We start from the raw sequence: 14,892 nt of genomic DNA on the forward strand, positions 1-14,892 counted from the left end.
ACAAATGTGGTTTCAAGTACATACATCTAAGATTTTGTACACAGTGTGCACACATTAGCTTATCACCAGTCACACTACAAATATTGATACATTAATTCATGATACTATGCTTGTCCAAGTGGTAATTTAACCACTTCCAAAGTAGAGTTACATACATATTTTTCAGCTTATCACAATCTCTTTTTTTCAAAACTGAGTCTCTGTCACTAGATCTTTCTTACAAAAAAAGCAACTATAGTGTTTTTATAGCTATCAAGATAAAAATACTCCCTATGACATAGTTGCACTTAGGAGAGATAAATGTCTGAATTGCCTTCAGAAACAATAACATGCATGTTGGAAATATGGCTTCACTCCTCATCTCTCTTGAATAGAAACTATGCACACAAAATTAGTTTATGAACTATGGAATCATACTTTTGTAGTGGTAGAAAATTATGAAGGCACACTGCATGGTCTCTACCTGCAAAAGATTGTATGCATCCTGCAGATAGCAGCTCGACTCTCACCTCTTCTATGAACTTCTAATAAAATTAATCTCTCCCTCCTTTGTGCTGTTACATAAGTTTGTACCTCTTTAATAATATTTATTATTGCATTCTGCCTTGTATGAGTGCCAGTAGTACCTCTACCATTTTTAAGAACAGGGAACCATCGCACCAGACTTTGTCTTCATCTCTTCCAGTACTTTACACAACTCCCAGGTGGAAGATGCTCAATTAGTTTCTTCACTTGAATAATAAAAACTACAAGTAGAATCTTAGATGTTGATGTGAGGTGAATAAAATTTAGCTGAAATATTTTCTTTGCTTTGGCCTAATTAATGAGAATTCAGATTTTTCAACACTTCTTAGAATTTCAGAATGGCAGGGTCTCAGAGGTGATCTATTATAACACATTCCCAGTGTTTGTATGAATTGTGTCTCCTGCATTCCTACTGAATACTTAAGGACATTAGGCATGAAAAATATCAGTCATATTGGTATTGGCAATGGGTATTTAGTATGTGTATATTTATATTACCCATCCATTCTTCCATCTACCTACCATCTATCCATCCATCCATCCATCCATCCATCCATCCATCCTATGATTGTGCTTCATATTAGTGATGCTACTAAAATTAATAATCTGATAATCTGTAGTAGAACCTCCCACATCTGTTCTTCTGTCATATGAGTATTTTGTCAGGTTATAGAATAAATGATGTGCACTTGATCCAGTTAAATTACTTAATTATAACTTTTGGTAGTATCACACAATTTTTTTAATTCAAAGATTATAAATCTATGATTTCATTGACATATTTAAAATTTTTCGAATTGAATATTTTGTTCAATTCCTTTTACATTGATAGAAAATTTAAGTTACTAAAATACATATTTATTTTCTTTCTTAGCTCTGGAACAGAATTTTCCTTAGAATGATAGAAAGTATATATATAACAACATATAATTTAATTATTTTTTCACTAAATTTGATTCTTTGGAAGACTTACCAGTTCTGTGCTGTTTGGGTTCATGACTGACACCGCTGTACTCCACAAGAGTGCTTTTATTAAAAGTTGCCTCAGATACCAGCTGAAAGGTGATATTACTATAACATATTCCTGGCAGCCAGTGATTAAATACTGTTTTTCCCTTAAAGAAATCTGAGAAGAAAAAAACAATTATATTAAAATTTCAGTTTCCTAAATGCCACACACTTCTAGAAAGTTCTGAACAATTATGACTATCCATAAAATAATATTTCCTGCAACTCCTGGCATGGTCAGTAATAAAAAATTGATATAAGGCTAGAGATGAAAATTTGGATTGTTTTGGACACAAACTGAAAGGCTTTTTTCTGCAAGAATTGGATACAATTGGAATTAAAATTTTATTATAAGAACATTTGGTGTATTAAGTGGAGAAGATAACATATAGAAATTGTAGAGATTAAGTTTCTGCTAGCCATTTACTTTAAGATAAAAACCCAAGGTATTTTGCCAATTTACGACTTAGGAAAAAATAATTTTACAAGAAATGTTTTCACTAGTCTCACTTGTAGAATATAGCCTATTTAAAAAATAAAAGTTTGTCTGTCATTTGGTGGATAGGACCTGCTTGAAAAAAGAAGAAAATAAAAAATTTGAATTTTATTTGGAAAACATTTTTTTTGAAAAATAATAATAAATTTAAAAATCCAATCCAAGTTAGAAATGAGAGAAACAAAAAGTACCATTTATTGAATGAAAAACCAAAAATAATTTTAAATTAATTAAATTTAAAAAGAGAGCATATTAATTAACTTATTTTTAAACTCATGGCATTTAGCTCAACAAAAGTTTCAGTGACTACTTTTCAATTATTTCTGAACTTATATTTGCATGTGATCAAAAAGCAAATAAGGTCCCAATTATTAATTTGCAGATAATCTGTTTTCATTGATAATAAAGAATGCAGTAATTTATGGAGTCTATTTATGTTTATTAGATTTTTTTTTAAGTTTAAAAACCCTGTAAATTCACTGCATATATTTTAAACAATGTCTCATTTAAAAAAATCCATGGAAGATTCAGGAGTTTGTAAAAGCAGCAAGTCAAATTGAGATATTTCATGCCCTATCTGGTTGAGTACCTGTCCTCTACTTAGTTTCCAGTTACAACTTGTCAAATTTTTTTTTTTCTTTTTTTTCGGTATGCGGGCCTCTCACTGTTGTGGCCTCTCCCGTTGCGGAGCACAGGCTCTGGACGCACAGGCTCAGCGGCCATGGCTCACGGGCCCAGCCGCTCCGCGGCAAGTGGGATCTTCCCGGACCGGGGCACGAACTCGTGTCCCCTGCATCGGCAGGCGGACTCTCAACCACTGCGCCACCAGGGAAGCCCACAACTAGTCAAATTTGAGACCATCATCTACACTCTCTGCAGATAAATATTATGGTGCTGGGTCCTGAGAATATTTACGTTTCCCCGGTTCAGTCCCCAAAGGCCCTCCCTCCTTCTCTCCCTATCCCTCTCCCTCTTGACCTGCCTCTGCCCCTGAAAAGTTGAGTTCTTTCGAAATTATTAATTCCCCTAGGCTCTCCTCTCTCTCAAGATCCCATCAAGCCAGTAAAAATAGTGAAACCAATTTTTGTATATTAATGCAATCATTTAGCTAGTCATACAGATAAATATATACAAAGGACCTAAAAAGCATTGTCTTTTGCATTTGAGAATAATCTTGGACCATCTCCAAGTGAAACTTTGTGAAAGGCACCTCTCTAGTTTCCCAGTTCTAGAAGTGCCCTAACACACTCAGAAAGAAATGGTTAAGTGAGGTGCTTCTAAATTTAAGTTTGAATTTGTTTCCTGTACCAGACATGCAGGAATAATATTTCGCAAGAATAACATGTGAGTCGCAATAATTTGAGTTTTTCTTATGCTTACGCATGACACATGACTCTAAAGAACCAGACATTCTAAGACTCCTCATAACAATATTTTCACGCATCAGTAACTATTTTTATTGGTTCATTTATGACCAAATAGTGAATTATAAGACCTCTTCAGAGCAAGAGCAAGACCATTTGGCAAAAGTCATGTAAAAGTAATAGTCATCATTTTTCATCTTCCTTTTGCCTCTTACCTTTATATAACATTGTCCGGAAGTCTTTACCTTCCCAGTAGCTTATGTTTACTCTTGTGAAAACGTTATATTTTTCTGGATAATGAATTTCAAACAGGACTCCTGTTTCAGGAGAAGGTTTATAGTCATATATTGAAACACTGGTTACGGGAAGAGGTTCTGCAGAAGGAAAGTTAATGGAGAAAGAGGAATTAAGGAAAGAGCAAAAGGCCATTATCAATACTTGGAAGGGCCAAGGATTACACCTATTAGAATTTTACACATATTTTTATTATCTGTAAGACACTAAACTCCTCAGTACTCCTGAGTTGAGTGTTCTCCTTAGCAGTAATTAATGATGCATATTTTAAATAGTGATTTCTGCCTTTCAAAGAACTTTCATATTCATTTTTCCATTTGCCTTTTGCAACAACCCTGAGATCTAGGAAGAGCAAATATTAATATCATCATTCAACATATAAAAATAATGATAACTCAGACTTTAAATTACTTGTCAAAGGTAATTTAACAAGGACATGACAGAGTCTGTATCTCCAGATTCCTAGTTCATTTTTCTTTTCCCCAAGCCAAGAAAATTTGACATTAATAATAGACCAGTAGCAGAAAATACATTTTGGCTCTAACCAAAGATAAATGTTTCAATAATCAGTTATTTCTTTGTGTGAACTTAGCACTTTTTTTATGTCAAGTATAACATTGCCAACCATCCTATGTTGTGAGGATTATAGTTTATGATGTTTATCAAACTATTCTTTGTACAGAAATTTTAAAATGTTTATTTCTATTTTGCATGAGTTGTTAATTCATCACAAAACTTTGTAAATACTCATTTTTTTAATAACTGTGATTGATGTATGTCTGCATCTCCTCCACATCCCACCCTTCAGCCAAAGTCTTGTAAAGTGCCGGAGGCCCCTCACCCTTCAGTAGGAACTAATGGATAAGTTTTACTTGCATTCATTTCGTTCAAGAAAATATTTTAAATAATTTGGCTTGGAGTCAACTATTCTATTATAGAAAAATTGATTTTAATTCAAAATTTTAGAATTGAGAGGATTCTTGGACATCTATAGCCTAAATGAAATATCCTTAGTTTAAATTTTATACTTTGAAAATTTCAGTTCCAATAACATAAGAAACCAAAACTGACTTAGTTCATTCAGCAAATAATTACCTACTTTGTCTCAATCTGTAGCTAAATATCTTTCATTTTGTTCTTCAGTATCTCAACCTATTTTTGCTTTTGACTGATGAGATCCAGGGAAGACTGAAAATACATGTTAAAATTCTTAATTTTTTCCTGGAATTTTCTCATAAACCAAGCCTATCTATAAAACCAAAAACCAAGCCAACATCTATAAAAAAGTTGGAAGGCCTTCAGATTGCAACATATATTGGGATCATGTCCCTGTAGACTATGTGCAATGTTCTCTGGTTAGAATGTTTCTATTTTAGCTTTGTCTCATCCTTGGTTTTCCTACTTAAAGGGAGAACAGAGTGAACTCACTTAAGTGTCATGTAAAGAAACCAGCAAACCAAGCCCTGAAGTCGCTGAGTATTTCTCTTTGATTAATCCCAAAGAAGCCTTGAACCATTTGAAGATCTTTCTTCCAACTCAGTCTAATTACTAACCCAGGGAGTCTACACAATCCACTTATTGACTCTGGATATGAGAAACAAAATGAAAGCTAACAGCAAACTGCAGCCACAGAGCCATAACTCTTCCACTGCTGCAGCCCAGTTTCACATCCTCACCAGGGGTCTGTCTACTGGAAAGAGAAGTTAGAGGTCCACTCAATCTTTCATGCCCTGAGTTAGGAAGTCTGCACATCAAAGCCATAGTCAAACTTTGAAATTCAAGAGATACAGGAGGATTAGAGCATAGATATTTTATTTTGTGATTTTTCTGTTAGCTGTGCCAACAACTTAAATTTTAAACTAAGAGAATTTTTAAAATGCCTACTTACATGTTTGCTTCCTGTATTTCCCTCAGCTTCAACATATATAACCCAGGTCAGCTGTAAATTCTAAAGTCCATGCACAGGCATTTTTGAGGTATATTCAATACAAGAATTACTGTTTTCTAGAACTCAAATGCATTCTCTAGAAATATTTTACCATCTCTCCAGTTACTTCCCTCATTGTTTTTCTTTTTGAAAAATTAAGGGATGTGGCATAAACCAGAGCTGTAATTACTCATGTGTTTTTCAGTGATGACAAGGTAAAATCTTGATCTAATTCATTACTCATTTCTCTGCCAACTATCCTGTTATACTTCCCTTTCTTGTTTCAGGAACCAGGTGAGACTGGACAGAGAAATATAGTTGTTTAAAAATAGAAATCATTTATTATCTTCATTTATTACTTTTTTGTCTTTAGTTTTTCCTTTTTAATTAAAAAAATTAATCATTACAAAATATAGTTGAAACTCCCCCGTATAACTTACCTTGATCCCATTTGCCTCCCATAATTTGGCCAGAGGTAAATTATTACTCTGAATATGGTGTTTCTCTTTCCATGCATGTTTTTCACTTTTATATTTGTAAGTGTCCAATATTCATATGGACTATTACTTCACATACTTTAAAATGTCATGTTGATGGTATCATATTGTACGTATGATTCTGCAGCTTACTTTTTGTTACCTAACATCGTTTTTGAGATTTGTCCATCTTGGTGTATCTCTAGAAAATTTAGCATCCATTTTACAACTATACAAACAATATAATTTGTTTTTTTGTTGTTGTTGTTATATAGGTTGTTTTCAGTCACTCACTTTTGCAAATAATGCTGCAATAAATGTTTTGGGACATGTTTCCTTAGGTTGGAAGTCCTGGATAGTAGAGTATGCACATCTTCAACTGTTTGTGATATTGTGAAAATGTTTTCTAACTTGATGTCAATTATCTATCAGTTGTGTGTGATAGTTCTTGTTTCTCCATATTCTTTTTCCAACACTTGCTTGTATCAGTCTTTTTATTTATTTTTAATTAATTTATTTAATTTAATTTATTGTTTTGGCTGTGTTGGGTCTTCATTGCTGCACGTGGGCTTTCTCTAGGTGCGGTGAGTGGGGGCTACTCTTCACTGTGGTGCGTGGGCTTCTCATTGTGGTGACTTCTTTTGTTGCAGAGTGCAGGCTCTAGGCCTGTGGGCTTCAGTAGTTGTGGCACGTGGGCTCAGTAGTTGTGGCTCACGGGCTCTAGAGCGCAGGCTCAGTAGTTGTGGCACGTGAGCTTAGTTGCTCTGCAGCATGTGGAATCTTCCCAGACCAAGGCTCGAACCTGTGTCCCCTGCATTGGCAGGTGGATTCTTAACCACTGTGCCACCAGGGAAATTCAGTCTTTTTAATTTTTGTCACTCTGAAGCCTGTGAAATTTTGTCTCTTAATTTCCTGTTCAAGAAAATGATTGAATATCTTTTCATATGTTTATCTGTCATTCAGCTTCCCTTTTCTTAAAATCATTTGTTTGATACCCTTGCCTGTTTCATGGATTCTTTTTCCATATTTTCCTGCTAATTTCTAATGTAACCTTTGCCATATATCACTTCCCCATTGTCATTTTTTATTGTGTCCTGTGCCTTTCATCCGGATACATTTTTCTTCTTGCTGAAACATATAATTTAATAGTTATTTAAGTTAGAGTATGGGTGTTAAATTCTCCTAGGCTCTGTATACAAAAAAATATTTCTTTATTCTTGATGTAGTTTAGCTGGGTATAGAATTCTGGGTAGTCTGATTTCCCCTCAGCACTTTGAGGATATTGCTCCATTGCCTTCCTGCACCAATTATTGCGGAAGAGAAAGCTTCTGTCAGTCTAATAGTTATTCCTTTGTGGATACTATGCTTTTTGTCCATTAGTATCTTCTAAACTTCTAATTTATTTTTATTTATGCTTGATCATCTGCAGTTTCACCATCACATATCTAGGTATGGTCTTAGTTTTTTTTTTTTTTTTTTTTTTGCGTTATGCGGACCTCTCACTCTTGTGGCCTCTCCCGTTGCGGAGCACAGGCTCCGGACGCGCAGGCTCAGCGGCCATGGCTCACGGGCCTAGCCGCTCCGTGGCATGTGGGATCTTCCCGGACCGGGACACGAACCTGTGTCCCCTGCATTGGCAGGCAGACTCTCAACCACTGCGCCACCAGGGAAGCCCTGGTCTTAGTTGTGAATTATCGTCTAGGTACTTGGAATGCTTTGTCAATCTGTGGATTCATGTCATTCTTCAAGTCTTGGAAATTCCCATAATGATTTCTTCAAATATAATGCCAATCATCCCCTCCATATGTTTCTTAATCTCTTAATCTCATTAGTTAGAATCTCTCCACCTCCATACCTGTGGTAGTATTGTCTCACTGTGCTAAATCATGGGACAATGACACAGTATCATCTTTCAATTTACTGACTTTATTTCATTTTTATTAGTACAGAATTTATCCCATCTATTGAAGTTTTTCAATTAATTAACATTAAATTTGATTAATTAAATTAATTTTACCTAGTTTAACCAATTAAATTAAATGATTGTATTTTTTATTTTTAAAATTTATACTTATTCTATATGTTTCTGTTTTATTTTTGCCAATTTTTGTTTCATTATTCCTTAATTCTTTTTTTTTTTTAATTTTATTTATTTATTTATTTATTTATGGCTGTGTTGGGTCTTCGTTTCTGTGCCAGGGCTTTCTCTTGTTGCGGCGAGCGGGGGCCACTCCTCATTGCGGTGCGCATGCCTCTCACTATCGCGGCCTCTCTTGTTGCAGAGCACAGGCTCCAGACGCGCAGGCTCAGTAATTGTGGCTCACGGGGCTAGTTGCTCCGTGGCATGTGGGATCTTCCCAGACCAGGGCTTGAACCCGTGTCCCCTGCATTGGCAGGCAGATTCTCAACCACTGTGCCACCAGGGAAGCCCAATTCTTTTTTAATAGGTGTAATTCTTTCATTTATCACTTTGTATATCATAACATACTGTAAATTTTTGTTACATTGCTACATAAAATATAATGTAAAATATTATAATAATTTTGATGCCTTTTTTAGCATAGATTTCTTTGTGTGTTCTAAAATATAAGCCCTAGGCCAAATTTTGTTTTCTCATTGCCCTATTTCTTGTTTTTTCCTCACTGCTTTGAGGCAGTTTAGCATCCTTTCAGCTCACCAGAATCTGCAGTCTAGAACCAGGGCATATAACATTATTTTGGGGTTCTTCATGTTGTGGATGGTATAGTGGTTTTCACAGATTCATTCTCTGAGTCAGAGGGTAACTAAGCTTGGTCCTTGATAGTAAGAATGTATGTCCCTTGCCTGTATCCTTAGGCCTCCATATGTGCTTTTTTTCCACAAGCAGGAAGAATCTTTACTCCAAGCAAAGAGTCTGGCTCTGGGCCATATCTAATGTAGAGCAACTCAAGCCTTCCCCCTCTACAGGGGCCCAGATTCAGTACTGTCTCCTTTCAGACCCAGAGCACAGGGGCCCCATGACTTCAGCCTACTTCCCTACTTTGAGTTTCTGATTAATGGAGACACCTATCTTATTTTTGAGCCTGGAAATATACTTCTGTTCTTCTTTTCACTTTTCGGTGGGAGCACAGAGTGTATGACAAAGCAGGACTTTACTGCATGATTTTTACTAAAAATCCTACCGTGAAGTTCCCATGTTTTCTTTTAATAAAAAACTTTAAAATGACATTTAATATCATTATTATTTCCTCATTAGGCGTTCCATATAATAAAAACTGATGTTCAAATGGAAGAATATTTTCTGTTCCTTCGTTACCTTTGAACCATTCATACAGATCATAAATAAGAAGATTTTTAAAGTTCTGGATGTGGCTATCTTAGAAGATGAAAAAACAAAAGCAAATATGGAGCAAATACTGTTTCAAGAAAGCAGAGGTAGCCTTGTACTTACTAGTATCTGCTAAGTGCTAAGAGGTGCTTCTTTCTGAGATTGTTCTGTTTTGAGGAACTAAAACTAAAAAAGCTGTTGAGTCAGTAATCAGTATCCTTTGCTTTCAATGTGACCAACCTAAGAACATGTGTCTTCTGACATAGCCCTCTTGAGGGAGATGAACATGGGATTAGTCCCTCACTTCTGATGGCAGGAGTAGGGAAAAGGGACCACTCCAGGTCCCAGGCCAGAGCTCTTGTAATATGTATTGATGATAATTTGAGACCTGACCTGATGGTTCAGCTATATCCAAGCAGGCCACTGAGGTGAGCTGGCTGCAGCAGCCACCCATGGTCCAGGAGGATGGTTACCATTACACCCACTAACTTAGTTTGAGTCTCCATCATTTCTTTAGTAGGAGAGCAAAATTTGCCACCCCAAAATGTATCTCTTTGGCATGAGGAGTAACTTAGGCTGAGTATTTTTAAGAAAAAGAAGACTTAGGAAGAACACTTAATCTTCCCCATAACTGCCTAAAAGAATTTAGATAGAGGGCCTGTTCCTGGAATAGAGCTATCACCAGAGGTATTTGCACAGAAAATGGGCTGGAAGTGGCAGGGGAAACTCAGCAGGGCCTGGACATCAGAGTCCACTCTGTGTCCCATTGTCTCTGTTCACCAAATGTTTACTTTTCCATCTCCAGGTCACTTGCCTTCCTCCCCTTTGTAGTCCCAAACCACCACCCCGACATCCTCTTTTGTCTTTAGCTGAAGATGGTCTTTAAGGTGAAGGTTTTGGCCAGTTTGATGAGTTATCAGTTTTCCTGGATCTCTCCCATGTATACATGTTATTACATTTTAGTTATTGATTTTCTCTTGCTAATCTATCTCACATCAATTTAATTCTTAGGCCAGCCAGAAGAACCTAGAAGGGTAGAGGAAAATTCTTCCTCTATGATACTTTCCTGGAATAGTTAAATAGCTTTCTGAATTATTCTTCCTGCCTCCAATCTCATCTTAATTTTTCTTATTTACTTCTGCTCAAAACTTTTAAGCCTGCAGGCTACTTGATACTCTCACTTTTGTCGGAGTCTCTGACTTACACCTGTCACCTTCACCTCACTGACTTTTCCCCTCCTGATCTCTTTTGGTTCTCTTTTGCTCCCAACCCGTTGAGTAATTTTCCATTTAATGCCATCGGTATTAATTATATTTATTGATCTTATACCAGGTGCTACATACTTTGTTAAGGAGTTTATTTTAAAATGTTTTATTACAAAAAATTGATATTATTTAATAGCACCCTCTACCAAATCAGTAATCTATAGCCCGCAAACCAAATCTGGCCTGCCACATGTTTTTGTATGATTTATGAGCTAAGAATGGTATTTACAGTTTAAAATGGTTGATAAATATCGACAGAAGAATACTATTTCATGACATATGAAAATTATATGAAATTCAAATTCTGGTGTCTTTAAAGTTTCCTAAGAACACAGCCATGCTTATTTGTTTATATATCATCTATGGCCGCTTTTCTGCGGAAATAGTGGAGTTGAATGATTGCAACATAGATTATATGGTCCACAAAGCATAAAATATTTATTACCTAGGCCTTTACAGAAAAAGTTTGCTAACCTCTGGAATAGATATTAAATTAGAAAACTAAGAGAATGTAATAATCTGCCAACGTCTACATTATGGTTTCCAGTTTTCTTTGGCTCTAAAGTTCATGCTTTGATCCACTATTCAAAATATCTGTGTGATAATTTGTCCATTCCAATGCAGGATTCAGGATCCTGTGGCTTGTAGTTCTGTTACAAGAAGGAGATTTCCACAATCAAATCGTGTTATGTCATTTCTTTGCATAAGATGTGTCCTCATTCCTCAGCACTTAGAGGTTAAGGTCTAAACTCTTCTGTAAAGTATTCAAGGCTCCTCTCACATTTTCTAGCCACCTTTCCCTTTATTTTCTGGAATCACAGGTTCTTGCCACCTTCACTCTTGAGGTTCACAGGTGTGCCGTGCTATGCACATATGCCCCCATTCTTTTTACCTATGATTCCCTTTAACTCTGATTGTGACATCTTCCACTCTTTATTCACTTGGCAAGTTTTCAATAATTTTTAAATAATTGTTTCTTCTTCCCAGTGCTCCCTAAGAAGGCTGGGCAGTCTCTTACATAATTCTTTTACAGCACTTATATATTTGTCTTTTCCACTACTATATACAATCTCTGAGTGTGGGTATTTTATTTTTATTTCTCTGCCACCTAGGACATGGCGTAAAGAATGTAGGTAATACATAAAATAAAAACTCCTGCATTATTTTTATTATCATGGATGAATTTGTATGGAATATTATATTTGTAGAGTGTCCCCTTGTGTGTTCTGCCATGTTTACAGCCACTATCTCTAGGACTTTGCAAACACAGGAGACAGTAGTGTGTAAATAGCATTTCCCAAATTTCTAAGCAATTGTTTTCATGTATTATTTTATCTATTGAGAAACTACTCCTTCTCTCTAACGTGCACATTATATACTGAAGGTTCTCAATCAATTAAATATTAATCACAAGTCAGAGCCTAAGGGTTATGAAACCCTTTTGAACTGGCCAAATGACTTGTTTGTGCTGCATTTATTCTTTGCCATGTTCCTCAGCTTTCTCTGAGAGCGCCAGACTCAGAACAACTGTAGAGAAATATCAAAGGACTGCCCCAGGGCCAATTGCTTTGTCATTGCTTATTTCATGAAGACAAAGATCTAACACAGAATAAATGACTGTAACAAATGTACCCTTTTAGCCTCAATGTGTCAACTCTGGGAGCAGATCCTACAAATGTTTCCTAAACTTCCAAGAAAAGCTTCCCCTTAGAAAAATAAAGATGGCAAAAATACATCATTAACTGATAAATAATGCTAATTTTAGAGCTCAAAAGTAATCTTAGTCATCATGTATTTTAATACTCTCTTTTTTAAAGAAGGAAGCTGAAACCCATCACCTCATGCCTAATGTCACAGAAATATTTGTGCATTAACCCTCAGTTTTTATATTCCCAACCTATTATTGCTTTAAAAATCTGGGATGGTGTAATTGAGTATTTAAAAATAGAGTAGAGGGTGAGAGACAATAAACCATCATTAATCAATTTTTACTCTTTAGATATCAATGCAAATTTCCTCTTCTGCTTAAGCTGTAGAAAACTGCAAGCCAATGCTATCCTCCTGTTAGGGGAAACACTGACTAAAACCGCCCGCCCTGGCCAGGCACCATAGTAGCCGCTTGCATGAGTTATCTTAAACAGGAAGTCCTAGTAAGGAATGTGGAACTAACAAGCTACCACGAACGGAAGAATTCAGGGAAGGTCAAAAGGAGGGAGGGGATGCCAGTCCATATGTCCTACCAACCTCCCAGAATCCTCCTTGCTGGAATCCATCTTGGCTGAGCGATGCCAGGAAGGACCGTGAATCATCACCATAAAACCCGAGACTGCGAGCTACGTGGCAGAGCAGTTCTCCTGGGTTCCCTTACCCTTCTACCCTCCACCCAGGTGCCCCTTCCCAATCACATCTCTTGCTTTGTCAGCACATGAGTTTCCTCGGACAATTCATTTCCTAGTGTTAGACAAGAGCCCACTCTCAGGCCCTGGAAGGGGTCCCCTTTCCTGCAGCATCCCAACATCCCACAGTGAGAAGAAAAAGTCAAATAATCCATGAGACACAATTTTTCTTGTGTCTATCAGAGAAATAAGATTGCAAGGCAACCAAATGAACTAAATTCTATAGACAAGCCCCTCTGGAGAAAAGGGACACATTAACTGTTTTACCTTTAGTAGGGCATGGCAGAAAGAAGGGGCACCATTAAAGCAGGAGAGAAGAAAGCAACTAAAATTTCCCTGATCCAGAAAGGTGGAGTGTGTTCTAAATAACAGTTTAGACTGCTCTGTCCAAGAAGGTAGTTGCCAGCCACCTGTGGCTATTTAAATTAAACTTAGAATGAATCAAAATTAAATAAAATTAAAAATGAGGGGCTACTGTACTGGACAATGCAGATATAGAACATTTCCATCATCCAAAAGTTCTGTCCAAAAGTATAGGACAGAGCTGGTTTAAAATGAGTGGGGCTCCCAGGCACAAGTGGAGCCCACTTCTCTCTAGCCCTTTACATGGGCCTCCATCAGGTGCTCAGGAGAAATACTGATGGCAAGAGAGCCACCCTCCTACCCTCCAGGGCACAGGGATGCCAGTGATAATTAGCACCATTAAGACATCAAGGAGAAAACTTAATTCCCTGGACTTTTTTAAAATACAAAGCAAAACGCTTAATGCCTTGGCAAGAGGTAGAAGTTCTTTCCCTCTCAGTTCTCTGGCAAAGATCTTCCTCCTTCTGGGGGACAGGTAGAAGTAAAAGATGTATATTCCTGAGTCAAGGGCAGAAACAGCCTTGGACCCATGATCTTCACACACTGATAGAAGGTAGAGTTCTGCTACTATGGGGAAGAGGCAGGAGACTCTCCAACCCAAGACCATCTACAGGTTTAAGGTAGACTTTGTCTGTGAGTGTATAGCAAGGGGTAGGAATGCTGAGAATGCCCCACTTAGCATCACAACATCTGCCTAAGCCTGAGGCTGAACGATGAGAACCAAAATCCTCCCCCATCCCCCCAAAAGTTAGCACTAGTAAAAAGTCCATTGGTAAGGGAGAGGCAAAATCATGGATCCCTTCTGTGGTGCATGTGTTCAGGACTTGCTGAACATTGAGGGTAGAACTGGAACACTGAGAAACACCTTCCGTCACTGCTGGCAACCTACCATTGACCAGAAGAATTTGAAGTCTGTGATGAACTGTAGGTTAATAGTACTTTAAACTGAGCTCAACTATTGACTAGAGTGACCCAACTCCTCACACGAACAGCCTAGCAATATGGAAGATTTAAGTTAAATTCAACAATATACTTAATTGCATTAAATATAAATGATCTAAGCTTGTACCATTTAAATTGGTAGCCACTAGTCACATATGGCTGTTGAGCGCTTAAAATAAGGCTAGTGCCACTGAGACACTGAATTTTAAATTTTATTTATTTTAATTATATTTAAGAGTAAAAAATGTGTAAATTTGTATATCCTGATTATATACTTGAGAAATAAAACATTGCCTGCCTTATCAGTAAACAAAGGATGTCACAGTCATCAGCGATTACAGCCACTCCCCATGGTGAGCCCTGAGGAGATTCAGGATGTGAAAACAGAGGATACAGGCCCCAGATAGCTGAAGTGCGTATCAAAGGAATGATTTCAGTGAGCCCAGACCCTTGCATCTTCCCACACATAGAAAAACGTTAAATGCCTTAACTAGTTTTCTTTTATTAACAATAATCTTTTGTTCCTACT

General features: G+C 36.9%; 1 protein-coding gene across 3 annotated transcripts in view; it reads right to left on the reverse strand.

The window, feature by feature from the left end:
* The window catches only part of PTPRO (protein tyrosine phosphatase receptor type O), a 231,335-nt gene that overhangs the window by 94,536 nt on the left and 121,907 nt on the right, over positions 1-14,892 (reverse strand). For all 3 annotated transcript variants that reach the window (XM_060306114.1, XM_060306115.1, XM_030841319.2), the window contains 2 exons: positions 3,609-3,767; positions 1,499-1,651 (listed from right to left, as the gene is read on the reverse strand). In XM_060306114.1, coding sequence (XP_060162097.1) covers positions 1,499-1,651; positions 3,609-3,767 — 312 coding nt within the window. The remainder of the gene's footprint in view (positions 1-1,498; positions 1,652-3,608; positions 3,768-14,892) is intronic.

This window comes from Globicephala melas, chromosome 10, assembly GCF_963455315.2.
Source record: "Globicephala melas chromosome 10, mGloMel1.2, whole genome shotgun sequence".
In the NCBI taxonomy this organism is placed as follows: Eukaryota; Metazoa; Chordata; class Mammalia; order Artiodactyla; family Delphinidae; genus Globicephala; species Globicephala melas.